General features: G+C 35.8%; 1 protein-coding gene across 1 annotated transcript; it reads right to left on the bottom strand.

The window, feature by feature from the left end:
* Window positions 1-107: 107 nt before the first annotated feature.
* LOC104072880 (intraflagellar transport protein 81 homolog) lies at window positions 108-15,438 on the bottom strand (the record flags this gene model as incomplete). The annotated part of the gene is made up of 5 exons (XM_009572480.1): window positions 15,280-15,438; window positions 12,493-12,588; window positions 10,347-10,493; window positions 1,718-1,867; window positions 108-236 (listed from the first exon to the last, which is right to left on the bottom strand). Coding segments are annotated over exons 1-5 (681 nt in total), but the record flags the coding sequence as incomplete, so codon positions are not given.
* Between the last annotated feature and the right edge of the window lie 4,668 nt (window positions 15,439-20,106).

Below are 20,106 nucleotides of genomic sequence, written 5' to 3'. Positions count from 1 at the left end.
TTAAAAGAAAATTAAAAACCCAAACAAAAATATTAAACTTGGTTTTATATGTTGAGGAACCAGATATTCAAACTGAGGAAATACAAATAGTTTAAGACAAAAATCACCATTTCAGACATGTTATCTAGTGTCCGGCCTTTCATTTCATCCATTTCACTCTTTACTGCAGATACTCTTTCCAGCTCCTCCTGGGTGTAACTATATCCAGAAATACCTTTCTTGTCTTCAATGGCTTGCTGTAAACACAAAAAATAAATGCTGAATGTGAGTCTATTAACCAAGTAACACAGCAAATTCCTTCATAGAGCCAAAATATTGTAAGAAAGCGGAAAAGGTAAGTACTGTAATCAATTTATTTTAGAAGTGATTAATAATCTAGCTGCCACAAAAACTAACTTTTTATCTAGTGCCTGTACAGTAGGGTAATAACAACTTTCTGTAAATATACTATTTGGTCATCCAGTGCCCAATGAAATTAACAGAAAGTTTCCACAAAGTAAAGTGAGCTTTAGGTCAGGCTCTGAAGAAGTTCAATATGTAAATTCCAGATGCTTAATCTGAAGATGTAGCTAATTATTTTTTAAACAACTGTCAAGCAAAACTAAGTAAGTATTGTATTCATTATAGTAACACTAATACCATCTTACCAAATTCTAGCTTTACATTACATAAACTTTACATTTAATTATATGTTGATGTAATGGTCTTTAGCAATGCTTGCTCATTAAGTATGTAAGGAGGGTATTTTCTGTAATCTGAAAGCTAAGTGTTGATTAACGCATCCACGATTTGTTAAAAAGCAAAACATTCATTCTTAAAAGCACCATATATCTATGAACTCCAAGTCCGTTATCCTCAAAAACCTTTTACAACCATACATTTAAGAAAAGATTTGTCTCTACTAATAGCTACTGCTACCACGATGGGAGCAGACTTTAATAGCAGTGTGTCATTATTGACAGGGCTAGAAAAGGGGTTTATGTTTAAAAATGCAAAATATGTACCTATAACAAAACAGATATAAGGTAAGTAAAACCAAAATATTCTGATAACAAAAATACTGGTATTAGAAGAAAATACTACAGCACTAGATTTTTGTGAACTAAAAAGGGAATCTTTTTTCATTTGGGATGCGTGTCTATTCCTTGAACGCTTACAGTTATGCATAGCAGAAATCATTCTCCTGCTGTTCTGGCTTAGAAAAAGCATTCATCCCGTTTTAACTTTTTCACTTACTGTGAAATGCATTTTCTTCTAAATATTCTGGGGTTAGAATGTTTCCTTCCTGCTCGCTCTTTTTTTAAACACTATTCCTATGTATTTTGCAGCAGTAACTTGAAGCCTACTTGCTGTTGATAATTTTCAAAGCCCTTACTACGTATGTGGATACCAAAAACTAATTTAAGAATCCAGCCTTGCTCTGACTGGAGTTAGTGAAGATTTACCTTTGACTTTAAAAAGCAGGGTCAGGCCCCTCGGTCTAAAAAGAAATTGCAGAACAGTCATGACTGCCTGTAAGAAACAGTTGCTGAACATAAAGTACAGCAGCTTAGCGTAGTCAACAGACAAAAATAAATTTAAAACTCTTACTAATGACAGCAGGAGAGCTGAGGATGATACACATTAAAAACTAACAAAACAACATGCATCTTGTTATATAGCTGTTATCAGGGAAGCAAGGGTGATGGACTGTGGTAGCAGTAAACGCTTGTATTACCAACTGCTGCTGAATAGCCTCATGGCGCTGTTTTAGAAGTTCTTCTGTCCTCTGGAGGATACCATACTCAGCTGTAATTTCTGCTATTTCCAGTCGCTTCTTTTTATAAAACGTGTTTTTGCTCCGGAGCTTATTAACATAGTGTTTAAACTGGAATGAGAGAGAATAGAAATATAATTTAACTTAAAGCAAAAAAGGGCCTTATCACAGACTGTTGCCATATAAAATGTAATTATCCTATTTGGACTGCATATTGAAGATTAAGTGTTTAGAACAGAGGACTGGAATTCAGGATTCCCAGGGTCTATTTATTTTCAGCTCTGCATTTGTTCACTGAGTGAGATCAAGAAAAGCAGCTCTATTGCTTTCTGTTCCAGCTCACTCATTTGTAATAGTGAGATCATTTGGTTCTGCTCACCATTTGACAGTTGGAAAAGTAATTACTCTTTGCAAAATGTTGTGAGAATCATGGACAATAAAAAAAGTTCATGTAATAGTAATTTGCACTTGCAACAGAGCACCAGATCAGCAGTGTGTAGCCCCAAAGAGCTCTGCAGATCAAGAAACACGATACGAAAGCGCAGAAAGATTGGAAGAGAAGAGGGCATGGGAAAAAATGTTTCTAAATGCTAGTTCTCAATAGTTAAAATTTGTTTTTCTCTTCGCTTGACTCTTGCAGACCTAGATGATATCACTGGCTAAGTTTTAAAAAACAGGAAAATAAAAACAGAGTCCTTGCATAGAAGCAGGGAATGCAGTATATATTTCACCCAAAATCTAAAGTAATGGAGAATTTATATTTTTATTAAATACTAAGCAAAATAATACATATCCTTACAGATCAACAGCTTTAGCTAATATACATACGAATCACTGTGTGCTCAATTTGTAACACACACAAAATACCAGGTGTTGAAACAAACATGTAATATTTTTCTTTGCCTTAATGTATTCCATCTGTCCAACAGGCTTAGCTCTTATTCTTGTATTTTACGTGAGAGCTGTGAGGCAAGTAACAGTCACAGCTCAAAAATGCATTCAGACGCAGAGATGGAAAGCAAATAAAATTTTTTAGAGTAAATGATGTAAAAACAGGCTTCAGAATGTTCCTTGACAAGGAGGGGTTCAGCATGTGCAGAGAAAGCATAAAACAGGCAGCCCCAAGGAGAAAATAGGAGTCCCACTACCACTGATAAAAGTTTAAAACTCAAACATAAAAGAACTCAGATTTTGAAATTTACATTAATTTTTCTTTTTGCAAAATTAGGCCTCTCCCTTCTAAAGAATAAATCCAAAAAACCAATGTGACCACAGCCTAAGAACCCCAGAGTAACTGTATGTTCTATAAAAAGTGTCCTGGGCAACATGCCCAAAATGAAATCAACCCTGTTCATCTGCCATCCTGTGCAATATCTAGGCCAAAGCTGCTTCTCTCTTGCTATGCTCCAGAACTATTTTTAAAGCCAAAAGCTATAAACGTTTTTGGTGAAAGAACAAACGCACAAATTACTCAATGTGCTCTATGCAGATTGGACTATGTGTGGCTTTGGAATACCATTTTACATGGTGCGTACTACCTAGGACAAGGATAGACAAGGTCACCTAAGCCACGGCACTGCACAGCGGAGGCAATTCTGTTACAGTCATACTGTCTTTGTTATATTATTGGCACACTTAATATAGTATTACAGGAATTAATTATTTTTCACAGCAAATTCAAGTATATCCTTTTAGTTAATGCAAAAGACTTTTTTTTTAATTGCGTAGACAATACCAAGTTTTCTGTGATTTTCAAGAGATTATGAAAGTATAGATACAATCTCTACAACTAACTGAGGAAAATGTAAGGGAAGCAGAGTCATCCCTCTTGATCGAGCAGTTCCAGAGATATTTCATTTGACCAGTGGAATATAGTAAAGAATGATGTAAAGGATTAAACTTACTTAATATGTGACCACCTGCAGCTATCAAATTTGAATGATTTTCTGTCAGTTTGTCCCAGGATGAAAAGCAAACTATTATTCTCTTCACTTCTATAGCTACTTTTAAGGTCTTGAAAATAGCTCGAGTGGGAGGTAGAGTATTTGCATATTCAATATTCAAAGCATAATGTATTTTACAATGGAAGTCAAAGGATTTTGTTGATTAAAGAACTGATTCCAGCAATGTTCTATTATTAGTTGATTAAGTTAGGGCTGTATAATAAAAATTTCATCCAAAATGAACTACAAGTCGCTCACATTGACAAGCGAAATCTATTCATTTTAGGAGATGGATGTCTATCTTTCATCGCAATCTCTGGCTTTTTAAAAGCAAACTTAACCTTTCACATAGCTTTTATTGCAGCAAACAAGGTAAAACAAGATATAAACAATGGCAGAAAAATTATAATAGCTGTAGAAAATCAATCAATAGTTTGGCAGAATTTTCAAAAGACTTCATCTACTCCAAACGCAGCAGAGATTAGCCCCTCAAAATCTCACTAACTGAAGGTTTCTTTAGATCCAGGGCCAAATTCAGAGCTGGAGTTATTAGATTTGACTCCACTTAAATCAGCAGCTTGTAGGGATCTTATGGCAAAATTAGGTTTCTTCAGCCTAAAAGCTGAGAATCATTCCGTAGGGTTCCAGAAATTAAAAATAAGCTTCTTGTAAAATACCAGTGCTTTCATTTGTGTAAGCATTACTTCTGAAACTTTATACATCTCATGCTCCCATCCATATGTAGATGAAAAATCAAGCCCTTAAAATGCTATAAAACATTGTATTTTACTGCAGTAAAAGGTCTTTTAAATAATTTGAATAGTTCACAAAAGAATAACATTGTCTAGCCGTATCACTTTAAAGTTAACTAACCAAAAGGAATCCATTTTTGAGCAGCAGCATTTTCCCATAGACCAGGTCAACTGCTCCCTGCGTAGAAACTCAGCAGGCTCAACCTACAGAATTCCCACGGATCTGTCAGTGCCCGCAGTGATGTACCATTCAAGGCTACATCCACGAGTAAGCTTTTCTTTTTCAAGCAACTTAACACAAATAGTTGTTTAAGCTTCAAAGATTAAATGACTGGACAAGAACCAAATGCTGGCACTGAGTTAGCAGTTAAAGTAAACAAGCCTGGAGACCCATGTTTGCGAGCCGAGTCGGAGCCCCCTGAGATATAAAAACTATCCAAATGAAAGCAAAGAAAGATTATGCTTTTTTACTTGGCTATTTTTATGGGTGACTGTAACATAACAAGCGTGGAATCTAGATTATGAAATAGAGTGAATGAAAACAGGACTTTGATCTCTCGTATAATGTCCTGCCGCATGCAGGTATCTAGCATCCCTGGGCAGATTTCCTGTATTATGGTCCATTTTTATTGAAAGAATCCAACAATGCTAGTACTTTACGCTTCTCCACTTACTACAATCTGAAAGTCATTGCTATCAACAGATTAAGTCTTACCACACTTTTGTGAAGTAATTAAGTATTATGACAATTCTAAATACAACAAAATCGAATCATGGCTATTAAAATGGCTTCTCCAGGACCAGACAGAGTCTGGCAGGTTATCCCCCTCCAGGAAAGAATATAAGCGTGTTGACCACATGCTTCAGTGCATTGCTGAATTGAGATCAAAGCCGGCTCCTCTAACGCTTAGTCTTACGCTTTCACTATAAGCCCATCATTTCGTCTCCTTAAAACTAACAGTTGCCCCATGTGAAGTTTTCACAAGGTTCTTATTCCAAATTTATCATTAAAGGAGCAAATGGGTAAGTCTGTTTTCAGAAAAGAACAAATCCCAAACTAATCCCTCACTTTCGAGTCAATCTTTAAAAATAGTATTTTCTGGATTACTGTACCAATTTGATTGTGTTACAGTAATTGAAATATTCTTCATCAAAAGTACTACAGAAGATGAAGTATTAATAGTAAAAAAAAAAGATTTCTTTCTGACATGCATAATCTAAACAAGGTTCCAAATAAACAGTTTTGTTAATAACATTATTTGCATAAGCACAATAATCGCAGAAAATTTTAGCTGACTATCTCTATTTTTATTAAGAATTGAGGAACAGATGTTTTCATTTTCTAACTAGACCAATTAACGGGATACACACTGTCCCAAGTATTAAAATTCAGTTAGGAAAAGTTCCTGATCATGACAGATTTTCAGCATTTTTTCCTAAGAGGCTCTAAATTTAAGCTTGTACAGCCACTGTTGGATATAGTTAATAACTCATACACAGAAGGACAAAATTCTAAAAGATACGAACAGTATTACCTCAATCTATTAAAATGAAAGTATCCTACAGCTTGCTCATTAGATAGATCAATCAGGAAAATTCTTCATTAGCATTAAGTAGGATACCTCTTCTAGGAGTGCTTGCTTCCGGTCAAGAAAGAAGTATTAAAGAAGCCAATACTAATAATTTGGATCAATCAGAATATTTTTAATGAAAAACCATTTTCAGTTACCACTGAAAATCCACAGATCAATAAAATTGATGATTTATTCATGCCAGTGGGTGCTGAAAGAGCATTCAGTTCGGTGCAGATTTGTCTGAATCACTGCATACATTTGGCTGAAATGGTGGCTAACTTCTTACAGCAAAAAGCTTCCGGCTTCTGTAAGAATCCTACAGATTTGCCACTTTTGTTCTCACAACTCGACTACCAGCTACTCTCCTATTTTCATGTGTAAGGAGCCTTTGACACACAGGAATATAACTGTACCTAGAACCTTATTGAAAAGCTAAAAGAAAGATAGCAAACTGACAGGATAATATATCCTGGGTCCTGGCTTAAACCATTTAATGTTTGAGTCGTAAGCTCCTTTATCGCTGCTCTCTTAAAATCCTTCCACCTAGTTTGGACCTAGATAACTGTTTCTGGTGGATTCAGATAGACCCGACAGTTTTAGAGGAAAAGTGACAAGCTCTATGGTCCAAGACTGACTTGTTTTCTCTGTTTGCAAATTGAAACATTTTTATATTGTTTTACCAGGGGGCAGGTAGGCATGGATGAGCACTTGTACGAAAAAAATTAAAATCCTTATGTAAATGAATATGCAAACCTCGTATATCTGTTAACAAACTGACAGGACTTTATATGCCACGTTCTCAAAAACATATTCATTTCAACTACTGTAGCTAAGCACAGCTATGATACTATTCTATTCTGATACCTTGGGAAAGTCTAGGTTCTTGGGGCCTATGCTGAACTCTGAAAAGTACAATGCGTTGTGTAAAGAGCTAAAAATATCACAGCTTTACCTAGGATCACTTGTAATTGAACCATCTAGCCTTCTAAGTGTCAACATTTGATTCCCTAATTTTCAGGATCTGACAGCTGCAGCTAGGAGCCTGCCAACTTTGCCCCATGCTCATTGTACTTTGTTTGAAGTACTTAAAAAGATTTCATAATCCCTGAAGCAGACAATTTATTCCTACTTTTTTGTGCTCGATGTAAATGAATTGATTATTCCCTGCTGTTTCTTCTAAGTTCTATCTAGCGGTACAACCTCTCCAACCAACTGGAATGCTGTAACATTCCTTTTTATGATTACAGAAGAAAGCAAAACACTAGCACCTAAAAACATAAGCCAGGATTGACCTTTTAGTGAATGAAGTGCTAAGAAGACCTCAAATGGAGATCCAAATACTGGTATGGGAGCACAAGCTAGGGAGGCACTGATTCTTCGATTGCCAAGTCTTGCGAGTGCCATGATATAAGAGGATACAGCAAAGTGAGACAAAGAGATGAGAAATACTGGGTATAGGAGAAAAATAATTCTTTGATTTAACTAGCATTTAGAGAGGTTAAACATGGCAGGATTAAAAGCCCATTTTAAACTTAAGACAGCAAAACTATTTGATAAAAACCCTCTTTCTTCCTCTTTGAAAATGGAGGAACTAAATGTAAAATGTGTGTGACTGCAAAAAGAAAGCATAAGGAAGCTCGCGATTGTCAGAGTGTGCAAAGTGCAGGTTGAATGTACAACCTCTTTCTGTCCCCATTGAACGTCTGTATTGCAACAGTGACTCACCACTACTACATTAATCAAGATTTCCTTCGGTATTGGCTCAAAGCTGGAGTAAGAGAGCACTGAATCAGAAAATACAAATGTTAAAGCATAACATATCAGAAACAAATCGATAGCAAAAGGTTGTCTGATGAGTGATGAACCAAGACTTTTACTGATGAGAGATAACCTGTTCACTTCACTTTTGCTTCATCACCTCTTCCCTGCCAACCTACTTGTCTCATCTATCAGTCCTGTCTTCTCACAACCTAGACTCTAAAGCAGGACTGTTTCTATAATATGCATTTGCAATGTACTTTAAGGAGATACGAAGACTATAGTACCAAGGTCCTATGCAGCATTTTTGGCAGCAGACATTTACAAAAGAATTAAATATCACTGTCTCCATTTTCCAGATGAGAAAACTGTGACCTTTGAAAAAGAAGCTATCAAAATCACCAAGAATTCAAATTCTTTCCTAGTTTTTAGCCATAGGAAAGACACTTTTTACTGCTTTACACCGGTGCCCCTGAGCACCACTACAATATACCTAATGCAGTAATAAACAAGAACAGGACACGGATTGTCTAATACTGGCTTCCTTGGGCCTATGTGCAGAAAGTATTTTACAAAATAGGAAATGCTTCTTACGAAAAGACAAACACTTCTTATTTTAAGCTGACCGTTTTGTCCAAAGTGCTCAGTCGTTTATTCTTCACGCCTCAAAATGAAGACTTGAAAAGATTTAAAAAGTTAAAAGCAGAACATACTTTAACAAAAGGAATGCAGGTTATGTTCAAAACAGGCCTCGTCTTTTTTTTGTCTTGAGCCTCTTCCTTGTGTAAGACAATTAACTCAAAGTTTTCATTATTAAGCCTCTTACGAGGTTCTGTAACCATGTTTCCTTCCTACCCTGCTCTTCTTGAATTACTATGGATCAGATTATGTTGTCCCCCTCAAGAACAGGCACAACATTAATTATTTCTTACCTTACAGTGCATTTACAGATAATGTAAAACATATGTTGCTGTCTTGGTAATGCATTCTTCTTGATTAATTAAACACTTCTTTCCCATCATATGTCACGAAACACAGATTGTCTGCTTTCTGTTTTTATTTTTACTTAAAAAGTTGTCAAAGACTTCAGCAACATGCCCACTGGGGTTGAAAACCTTGTAGTGGAGAGAAATCTAATGCAGTGGTCTTCCTATGATTGCTACCTATGGAACACCTATGGAATGTGTGTAGTATGCTATGATACGAGAAATCAACATCTTAATTCTTCAAAGTCTCTGTGCCTTTGCTTCCACCTGTAGTTTTCATCTTGATTTACAGAAGGGGAGAAAGGCAAGAAGGCACAAGTGAAATATGCATATTACATATTACACAGGAAGTCTTTATGCATGAGTGTACACATACACATTTCCATACTTGATTCACTCTTTAAAACTCCTTTAAAAGAAAACCGATGTTTGTGGAGCAAGCATGTCCTATGGGATCAGGAAGGGAGTTCCTTCTACAAAGGGCGTTCCCTGTATTGAGTAGTATGTAAAAAAAGAACAGAAACAGACAAAGAAAAAGAAAGCAAAGAGTGTCACTCTTGATAAATGATGGCAGTGCAAATTAATGCAATGTGAAGGGAATGAGAAAATATATTAATTCAGAGAATGACGCAGCTAAAATACCCTCTGCTTTAGTGATTCTGCCTGTAAGTACACTTAGCAGGCTTTTCCCAAGCTGAGGAAAATTATTGTCTTAAGAAAAGTCAACTCCTTTTGCTGACAAACCACTACCCAGCTGCAGCAGTCGTATTCTATGCAAACTTTTGAAGTAGAAAAAGCTGCTTTGGTAAGTACAGCTTCAAATATAACTTTGCCTGAGCTATGCTGATCGTGCTAGTCAAAGTCTGTATTGCAGATAAACTTCAGGAGGGCCTGGGAATTTTTTTTTAAGTAAAAACTTTTGTGGGTAATAAATACAACAGAACTAACTGCATTTCTGATAATTGCTGGTATTATGCTTTATGATCATATATCATACAGAGAACGCAGATTTTTATTATACATCAAATAATAAAATTAATCTACATGACTTATCACTTGAACTCCTAACCGCTTCATTAGTCGTCTTGACTTTTATAATTAGTTATTTACCATGATACCATGGTGATGTGATGATATTGACATTATTTTGACTCAGAGTCTGGAAGGATAAGACAGCCCAACATTAAGTCCTCATATACCCTTCACTCTATTAGATACAATATGAATAATGAAATTAATAATTTGAAAATAGCTACAAATCAAGCACTGCTGCAGTATAAATATTGGAAAGCATCTGAAAGCACCAGACAGCATTGTACTATCTGCATATTAAAAAAAAAAGTCTTCAAATACGTTAGTTTTGGAATTTGATGACAAAAAAAAGTGCATTAAAAAAAATGGAGGCCAATCTGTTGCAATGCTGAGGCCACATAGTTTGACAACATACTATAAAAATGGATAAGATACCGTAGAAGCAGTTATTGCAACGTAAAGTTAAAAGGAAATTGTGAGTTAACAAAAATTGATCCACCTCTTACAAATTTCCTCTTCCTTATATCCACTGTTACATTGCATACCTCATCCCCTTTCAGAACTTCAGAGCCTTCTAACTCATGGGCCTGACTGGTCTTCTGTAGCATCTGCCTTTCGGTGCTGGACATCTCTTCCTTAGCAGCCTGAAGTTCTTCTGCCTTGGCTTCCTTTTTCCGGGAAATTATAGATGCCTGCATGGTCATTAAAAATGGACAAGCATATGGAAAGTGAAGTAAAAATTGCCTTGTTTAATCATTAGTAAAATGTAATCCATTAAATTTCAGGCATTGCACCACTGAAACCACATTTTAACTGTCAGAAACTGATTTTCATTAGGAAATCTGAGCATGTCTCTTTGCAAAGAAGAAAGCATTGATTACGCATTTTATATAGTGGGTTAAACCACAACTTCATTGAAGTTGATTACAGACTCCCAACTTTCTTCAGTACGGCTGAGATTTCAAGCATTCCCTTTTCTCCCAGACTCCTGTTGATATATTTTACATTTTACATTTACATTTCTTCACCTCATTTTTTCATTTTCATTGAAGAAAAAGGTAGGCATTTTAGCTGCTCCATTTCTTCTACTTAGTCCCTTTTTGTGCATATGTAAGATACACCAACATGGCTTAACTGGAAAGTAATCCAAGATTTCACAAATGTCATAATATAGATTTTTATAACTCCAACCTACTCCAACCTACAGAAATATGTTATACTAACAGCAGAACCGAGCCACTAAATCTTGGCAAATAGCTAGAAGACGATGAATAAAGCAATACAGTACAGAAATAGTGTAGATTAGATTCTTCCTTTTTTTTTTTTTTGAGTCTAGAAGATAAAACATTTAAAAAATATCTTATACACGGCAGAATATTTAAGAGTACCTAACATTTGATCAGAAGCTAACGGATTTGGGAACATAAGTATACATTAGTTTAGGGAAAAAAAAAGCATTTTTATCTTGCCAAAGTATACTATTTGAAAATATTTTAAAATAACACAATACATTAATTTAGATGCATGCGCATGAATTTGGAGGCATGGTTGGTTTCTTCATATGAAGGGGAAAACTTAAGAAAAAATGAAGCAAAATACACACTGACTAGGTTAAAAGGACCAGCTTTATTTCTAAAAATATATCTAACAGAATTCTGCTGGGGTAGTATCTCAGCTCTTTGCTTCATGAGATATCTGCAGTGACAAATTGTGGTACAATATATATGATTATTTTGTGAAACAGAAGCCAGTCCCTAGCAGAACAAAGCAAAGACCACCACATGCTTTCAACTCACAGCAGCAACCTGAACTCCTGGAGTGGTTCCTCCATTGAACATAATTATATCACAAGCCAGTTGGTCTTTGGTACCAGCACATGATGTAGCAGGCTTTTCTTTCAGGAAGAAGAGCATCTCTTACAGAACAAAATGTGCGTTTCATATTGCATATGTGATTGAACTGCAGCATACATTTTATCACAGTTTTTTTCCTCCCACTGATACATTTTACTTAAGCCTTTTTATTTTTCAGACCGTCACCATAAGCATCATCATGAAAATCTTCAATAAAATCAGCAGCGGTACGGGCTGCCTGAAAAAGAAATCACTTACATTTCTGCGTAAGCTCTGAAAATCTCAGAGTTCATAAATCCTTTTTATAACTTGTGAATTTACTAAGACTAGACCAGACAGCCTATTTTATAGAAAGACTATTTATAGCCTTAGGATGAAAAATCAAAGAATACCTTCTTAATAGATGTAAGGGGAAAAATAGCATGTGGTCAAACACAAGCAAGGGATATAACTGAAAGCAAGCCTTGCATCCAGGTCTGACTGCAGCAGTCAGCCCACATGCAGCCTTTTAAGAATCTGTCCACAGCTGGAGCTTTACCAAAATATCTCCTCCAAAATGATCCTTCCAGAATTACTGCGATACAGCTGAAGGGCAATACCTAACAGCTTAAGGACAGCGGTCAATACAAACTCACTAACATGACTGAAAGCAATTGTCTGACTCAGCCCTAAACATACGTGTGTTCAACAGCTATTTATTTTCTTTTTGTCCTCCATTATTATGTATTTCTACTGATTTATACTAAATAAATTAAAAGAAAAAAATCAGTATGTAAAACAATCAGTGACTGAAATTGCTCTACTGCTTCTGCTTAAAAAATGTTTTGTTCCTTCTTACCTGTTGGCGATACATGGAAAATTTACTATCAATTGGCTCATACTTCATCATTCTTTTCTCAATAAGCTGATTCATTTGTGCGTTTACTTCATTTATCTGCAAGACAGAGTAGAAAACTAAGGAAATCGAGCTTTATTTCTTTGTCTTCTCCAAGAACTAAATGCTTTGCAAACCAGATTTACAATCCAGCTAGTTCAATTTTTAAAACAGAGAAACAAACCCAAAAACCTTAATGAGTCATTAAGTATTGGCCAGGAAGAGGCTATGTTTTTGGATTTCCAGTTCTGTGCCTTTATGATAAGGCAGAAGCATGACGTTGGCCTTGAAAATGAAGCAAACTGCTGTACGTGGAGAGCAAATGCATGTGAATTGGTACAAAAAAAAGACTGATGTTGTCACATACTGTGTGAAAAATGTAATTTTATCAATATTAACTAAAATACCTTTTCACTCAACCATTTATCAGAAGTTAAAAGGGGAGCAAATAAAGACTAAGGGATACCAAATTTCATCAATACTTTGAAGAGTCACAGACCGTCATATTCCAGCTCTATGGTATCTTCTTTCTTCTGCCACAAAATGCACTTGTTTGTCCATAGTCTCAAATTGTCGATCTTCATTCTAGCCGAAGCTTTAGAGCCTACTGCATCTGGAAACTCATAAACAGCCACACCAGAGTACTGATTGCAGCTTTTCCAGTCCTGACTTAATGCTACACTGGGACTCTCATCAGCCATGGAAACCACAGCCCTAGCAACCTTCCTTTAATTCTCTGCTAACTAGATGAGTGCTGATAAGCAAGCAGTGTAAATATGTGCTGAAATCCAATGAAGTCAAAACGTAACGCAGGTACAGTGCTGGGCATTACTCTAACATTTCTATTAGCAATATCTGAGTACTTTGAAAGCTAAGTATTTTAAATAAAGCGCTCAATAGGACTAAAGATACTCCAACACCTGGAAAAAAAAGATCTCCTGTGAATTCTATTCCTTTACAAAAGCTAGAACAGGCCTGAATTTGAAGACAGCATAAGAATTCCCTTCTGTGAATAAATTCCTGTTTTATATATTATAAAATGCATGATAGTAACATGCTTAGTGCAATTCAGCTCCTTTTTAAGACACTGAGATAATAGAAGGCTGACTTTTTAAAAAAATGCTGTCTAAGGCCATGCTGTGATAACATCCAAGCATATGACATGTTTTTATTACCTATTAAGAAGAACATACTTCCAAAATACAACAAATTAAAAGGTTACCTCATGGAGAAAGAGGAAAAAAAAAAACTTGAAGCTTTTAAAAATATTGCCAAAAACCCAACAATACTCTTGGAAAAAAAAGGTGCAAAACAGGGCTTCAACTATGCCTAAAAGAAATAACTGCAACCACAAATATTGTTTTGATTAGAAGAAGTAAACTAGGAAAGCAGAGGCTGAATCACAGAGCTAGTTTAATATTTCAGACCAAATCTACAGTTTAATAACGCTGTCATCCTTAAAAGTATAACGATCAGGACCCAAAACGGCATAGGGCTGTCACTGATTTTACTTTTACAAAAACTAGTCTTAACCTTAAAATAGAATGTATTCTTGATGACATTTGATTGCTGATTCTCGTCTGATCCAAAAAACCTGTAGGCATTTCTTCATTACATTACTTTGGCATGTTCTATGTGTGAATGCACAGGCTACTGTCATATTGATGTAGTTACTGAACCTCTCTCTGCTTCAAGACACAAGAAGAATGGTGGATGGCAGCCCTCAAGCCCATGGGTAAATCATTCTCTGATCTATTACAAATACTCTGTTTCCTCAATATCTGTATTTCACAGCAAAGCCTGAGCATTGGAGATCCTGGGAATATTAAAAACCAACTGGTAAGAGAAGGAGAAGACATTTAGACTGAAGAGTGTACCTAGAAGAATGTAGGACTAGTCTTCCTACCCTAGCTAACATTGTTGTAAATTTTTATCATCATCAATAGAAATACTAATAATTAGTATTCCTCTAAATTCTTCTACAACATAATATTACATATTTAATCTTTCATTTAGGATTATGCAAATATGGAAACTTCATTGAGTGAAATATATAAATGTACTTCCGTGGCAAAAAAACCCTCTGCACATTTTGGATATATACCACAAATAAGGATTTTTGCTCATTCTAACACCGTTTGCTTTTAACTTCTGAAAAAATCTGGAAAGGTAAATCAAGTATTTGATCCCCAAATTTCCTTTGGTCTTACCAACTAAAACAAACGATACAGACCTATTCCAAACACTAAAACATTCTCAGCCATTGCACATGGATTAAGACATAATATTGCTGAAGATGTATCACTCAGAGAATGTTGTTCACCACTCCATAAACACTCTCTATATGTTGGTATAAACTCCCTTGATGTCAGTGAGAGTTTAAAACAAGTGAAAACGGAAGAGAGGAAAAATCAAACCTTTAGTGCTAAATTAACATCTCTGCTCATACCATTGCAAACTGCGAACACAATTTTCTAAATAGCATTAAAGGATAGGGTTAGGTTTGGGGTTTGTTTTGGGTTTTTGTTTGTTTGGTTTTGTTTGTGGGGTGTTTTTTTTTTTTTTTAAACTTATCTAAGAGGTTGCATTTAGTGATTAACACAGCTTCTTTTCTTTTACAACTGAAGGGATGTTCCTTTGGGAATGAAACATTTTCTTAAGGATATAAAGTAGGAATAAGAAAACTACAGTGTACAAGAACCTTAGGCTATGCTACGGAACACAAATGAAGTGTGACTTTGGTCAACTCACCTTGATTTCAAGTACATTGAGATCAGATTGACTCATAGCTGGCTCTGCAATCACCTTTTGTAAGAAATATGCTGAATTCTTCTTACTTGCAAGCTCTCTAGGTATTTTTTCAGTAACCAGGTATGAATTGAAATTTATCTCCTCTTCTAGTTTCTTCATTAAACCTTAAAAACAAATTAAATCAGTGTGTGTCTATAAAAGTAATGTAGCGGATAATTAAGTTTGATTTCACCAACACATTATTTAGCAGCAGATTACAATAACAACAGCAAACATTTGAGTCTTCTTTTCAACGCTCAAAGAAACAGGTAGTTACTTGATTTAGATTTTTAATCTGGATGTTAAACAATATAATATGTCGTATTATCCATCTGTATCTCTAACATATAGCTATTAACTCCTTCACAGATTCTCTTCATCAATAAACAAGTAAAACCCTTCTTACATGAAGCTCTAGCTGAACCAGATGCAAAATTCAACATGCAGCATTGGTACAGAAAGCCATAAACCCTATGTGTGTCTTACATCCTGATATTGGATTCTATGTTCCTTTTTTTGTGTTGTGAATTACATTCTTCTGAAATTTTAAAAGTTAAGAGCTAGACTTCGGTTGCTGATGCACATGCAAGATGAGGGGCAGCAAAGCATGTCACAGCTATGCTGACTTGCTCAGAGCTTTTTTGAAGCTTGTATCCCTTGGAACTTCCCTGGCTGGAGCAGTGCAGCAACCATCCTGAAGTTGGCCCTACTCACAGATTGCTTAAGTCATTGTTTCGTGTGAATTACTTCATCTACAGACAGACATTATCTCTGTGTTAATCCTTTATCTGTATAAAGGTCATAATTTGGCCTAGCTCATGCATAGATTTGTTATATCCTTGGAAATTCTCCCCTAAAATAAACCTTTAATCTGGCATCTAAAAAGGCCTTAAAATGAGCAGAATTTAACGTCTATCTACTTTAAGGGTCTGGAACACTTAAAAATTGCCTCTCTGTAAATAGCAGGCTATTTTTTCTTGTAAGAACAAGCGTTTAATCTCAGGACAGTACATAGACTGAGAATGCTGAAAATAATAATAAAAAAATAGAAAAAAACAAGAAGGAATTCCTGACTAATGCCAAAAATTCTGTTGAGAAGAGCAACCCTATTTATAAGTTTTGCTCTACACAAGCCTGATGCACACTGCATGTTACCATGCTTATGATGACTTGGCTTTTGCTAGGGAGAGTAATTTAGCCTCCTTAACAGTTAATTTATAAATAAACACAGGTACATACAGATAAGAACAACACACAGTTAGAAAAATACGACAGAATAAAATAAAGCATCTATTTAAATTACATTACAGAGTCTTCTGCTAACAACAGGCAGTTTAGTGCAATTACTCCTCTGAGACACCTGTGCCAAGGACTACAGTAAGATTTGGAAGTTATATGTCAGATGAGAGTGGGAATAGGTATTTCAGAATATTTTTCATGATCTAGATGACTAAAAGGTAAGTATCTTAGGTACTTTTAAAAACCACTTGCTAGGGTTGGGTTTGGTTTTTTGGGGGGGGTGGGGGGGTTGGGGGGGTCTGGTTCTCTCCATATTTGGGAGAATATGGAATTGCCATGAAATGCCAAGAAAAACAAGAAATTCACAATCTCTGTCTCTTCCATATACTGTACAAGCAGAGAAAAGCTTGAGTACAAAGATACAACAGTACAGCTGATGTTGCTGAAACAGAGATGGGAAAGGATGTAGGTGAAAGCAGAGTTTTTGGTTCTCGGGCTAAAAAGCCTGCTGACCGTATCACTGACTGGCAAAAGGAAAAGGTCAAAACAAAGTGAAATACAAGCCTAGGAAAAGGGGCCCCTGTTATTCTGCCGCTATTTACCTCTAGAAACACCGTACTGATAGATCCTCCTCACCCTTGCTCTCAGCTCAGACTGAAAGGAAAGCTACTTGGTTTAGCTGCCAGAGAGGAAATAAGCCATTAGTTCTAGAGAAAGCCTCAAGAACTAGAAGAAAGAAAACAGACCCTAGGGAAAGCAGTGTTGTTAACAAAGTCAAGTCAACACACACTAAAAATGAGTGGGAATTCCTCTTTTCCAGCAATTTAGGTTGTTGATTTCTGTGTTTATGAAAAGCAACACTACCACATGATCTTTTCCCCTTCGTGGAAAGGTCATTTATCTTGTGCAAAACAAACAGCATCAATACTGGTTTCAGAATGGTAAGCGGAGTATGCAAAAGCCATTATATACTTGGCACCACAGCTATACCCTGAGAAACACACTTGGACTTACTGAAAGAGAATTCCCACTTCTTCCTTCCAGAACAACTCGACTCCAGTCTTCCTCAGCCCATGACAGAGCTGGGCAGGAGGGACCACATCTTAATGTCTCACTAGAAATCTACCACCTCTGTAAATGCAGCAAAGCTTCCCACGTACACTGTGAGCTGAATTATCACCTCAGAACTGACGAGGAACACAGCTCCCAATTTGATATTTGTAACTGAGATCTTTGGTGTGGAAATCAAAGTGATATCAATTAAATTATTCTTATATTAAATATTAATATTTTAATTTCATTTTTTAATTTCTTGCTTTCCTCTTGATAGCAAAAAAAAATCTGCATGTATAGCCTATACTTTATTTCTTGTACTACTCCAGTTTTCTTATAAAAATGTACTTGCCTAAATAATTTATTGTAGATATGACACTAAACTCAGGAAATAACCATGCCTAAACAATCGCTTTCATAAGAGCGGGGACCTACTGACTTCACAGGGTATAACGTTGATCACTATCTAGATTTATTTCTCAGATAACCTGAGAGCTATTACCACCTTCTTTTAACCACTGACTGGTTCTGCATCATGCTTACTCTTGACGGTGCAACAAGCAATGAAGCAAGTTAAAACTTGACACCTCAATGGGAAAAGACACGATGATGTCAACATCCCTCATGACTAATGTAGTTTCTTTCCTAAATACTTTGGATATATTTTTCCTCCTATACAATTCAACATATGGAGGAGTAACTACCTAAGAACTATTTTTGCTCTTAACAGAACCTTAAAAAACAAAACATAGGGCAGCTCTTGTTTTATTTTTTTTTCAGTGAAAAACATTCTTTTTTCAAATTCCCAGGCTAGAGGAAAGAAAAGCAAGCATACTTTAAATCTTTCCATTACACATATAAATTCTGTTTTTAATGTTTTAACATTGACTTACAGTTACAAAATCTACATACGTAAGCTGCACAGAAAGTCTGGCTCTGTGCCCTAAGGTTATTTTAGTAAGGCTCTGCCAACCACGTATTTACATGTGGAGCGCTATTAACAGCAACTCCTCATGTTTTCCATTCAAATTTTTTTATTACTATTATTACAAAGAGAGGGATGGGAGAAAGAGTTTCTTAATGCTTGCTCAGTCATGTAGGAAAGAAGCAAGTTTCCCTCCAGAATTCTGCTAATGGATCTAAAAGTTGATTCACCTTGTGCTCAGATTCCTACTTCTCTCCACAGGCTACCAAAACCATTTGCAACAATAACTGATTTTTTTAAAAAGGGAAAAAACCAAAAAAAGAAAAGAAAGAGGAGCACTCATTTCATAGACTTATCTGCCAACACTTCGTATAATATCACATAGGAAGGCCACGACAAATGCAGGTCTAGAACAGACTTCCACGTGGCATTCACTTACATCAAAGCCTTCACTTCCCTTTCTGCAATCGTCCTCAGAGTACTGAAATTATTCCATCCACAGCTTTAAAGATCTCACTTACAACTTCCCTGTATTAAACAGAGTCCTGGGACATGCAAACACTGACAGATTATGATCAAATCATCCTTTTGATATCTCCCTGAAAAACTTAAAAGCTTCCTGAATTTGCCATTTTAAGTTATGCTTTCCATGTTTACAATTATTATTGATGATCTTTGAAATCTCTCTGACCTTTCAACATTCTTCTTGAATTCTGGTCAATGGACACAGTGTTCCAGTGATGGACATATCAGAGCTAAAAAGAGAGTTAATATAACTCTCCTATTCCACTTTCTTCCATAAATAATCGCATGGATAGCATCTTTGACACTGGGAGCTCCAGTTCTACCATTTTTACACCATGACTCACAAGTCCTTTTCAGAGTCATTTCTTAGGAAAGAGTCCCACATGCTATAACTACATTGCATACACATTGTTCCTAGAGGAACACCGTGGCATTTGGCTATTCCTTAAAATACATACTGTTGGCATGTTGGCTTCCTAACTGATTAAGGTCACTTCAAATCAACAGTCTGCTCTCCTCATTATTGAGTCATTTCCCCATTTTTTTTTTCACCTGACAATTTCACCAGTAATCATTCGTTATTTTCTTTCAGGTATCTGATGTAAATACTAAACAAAAAAGAGCCAAACACTGATTTCTGCATGTCCCGATTAGAAACATATCCATTCGGTGATGATTCCCTTTCTAAAACTTTCCATAAACTCCTTTTAATCCTTTTAACATAGGTCATGTTGAATTTTTGCTGCCTTGTTTGTTCTTCAAAATGGGGTGCAAGTTAAGAGTCAATGGTCTTAAAAAAGTCAACCATAGCAATACTATTAATCTTACCAATCAGACTTGTATTCTCAAAGATACCAAGTTAGCTTAAAAGTGCTTTACCCCTGACCTTGCATCTATTGATAGTGACTTTATAATAAATAAAATCACTTAAAGATGGAAATAAAGTTCCACCTAAACCATTCTCCTTTATACAAATACAAATCTATACAAATACATCTATAACTTTAATTGTAATGTGGTCTGCAGTGTTCGTGGAGATAATTTAA

Source organism: Fulmarus glacialis, unplaced genomic scaffold, assembly GCF_000690835.1.
Source record: "Fulmarus glacialis isolate BGI_N327 unplaced genomic scaffold, ASM69083v1 scaffold13842, whole genome shotgun sequence".
Classification (NCBI taxonomy): Eukaryota; Metazoa; Chordata; class Aves; order Procellariiformes; family Procellariidae; genus Fulmarus; species Fulmarus glacialis.
The sequence above is the reverse complement of the archived record's forward strand: the minus strand, read 5'-3'. Positions and strand labels throughout refer to the sequence as shown.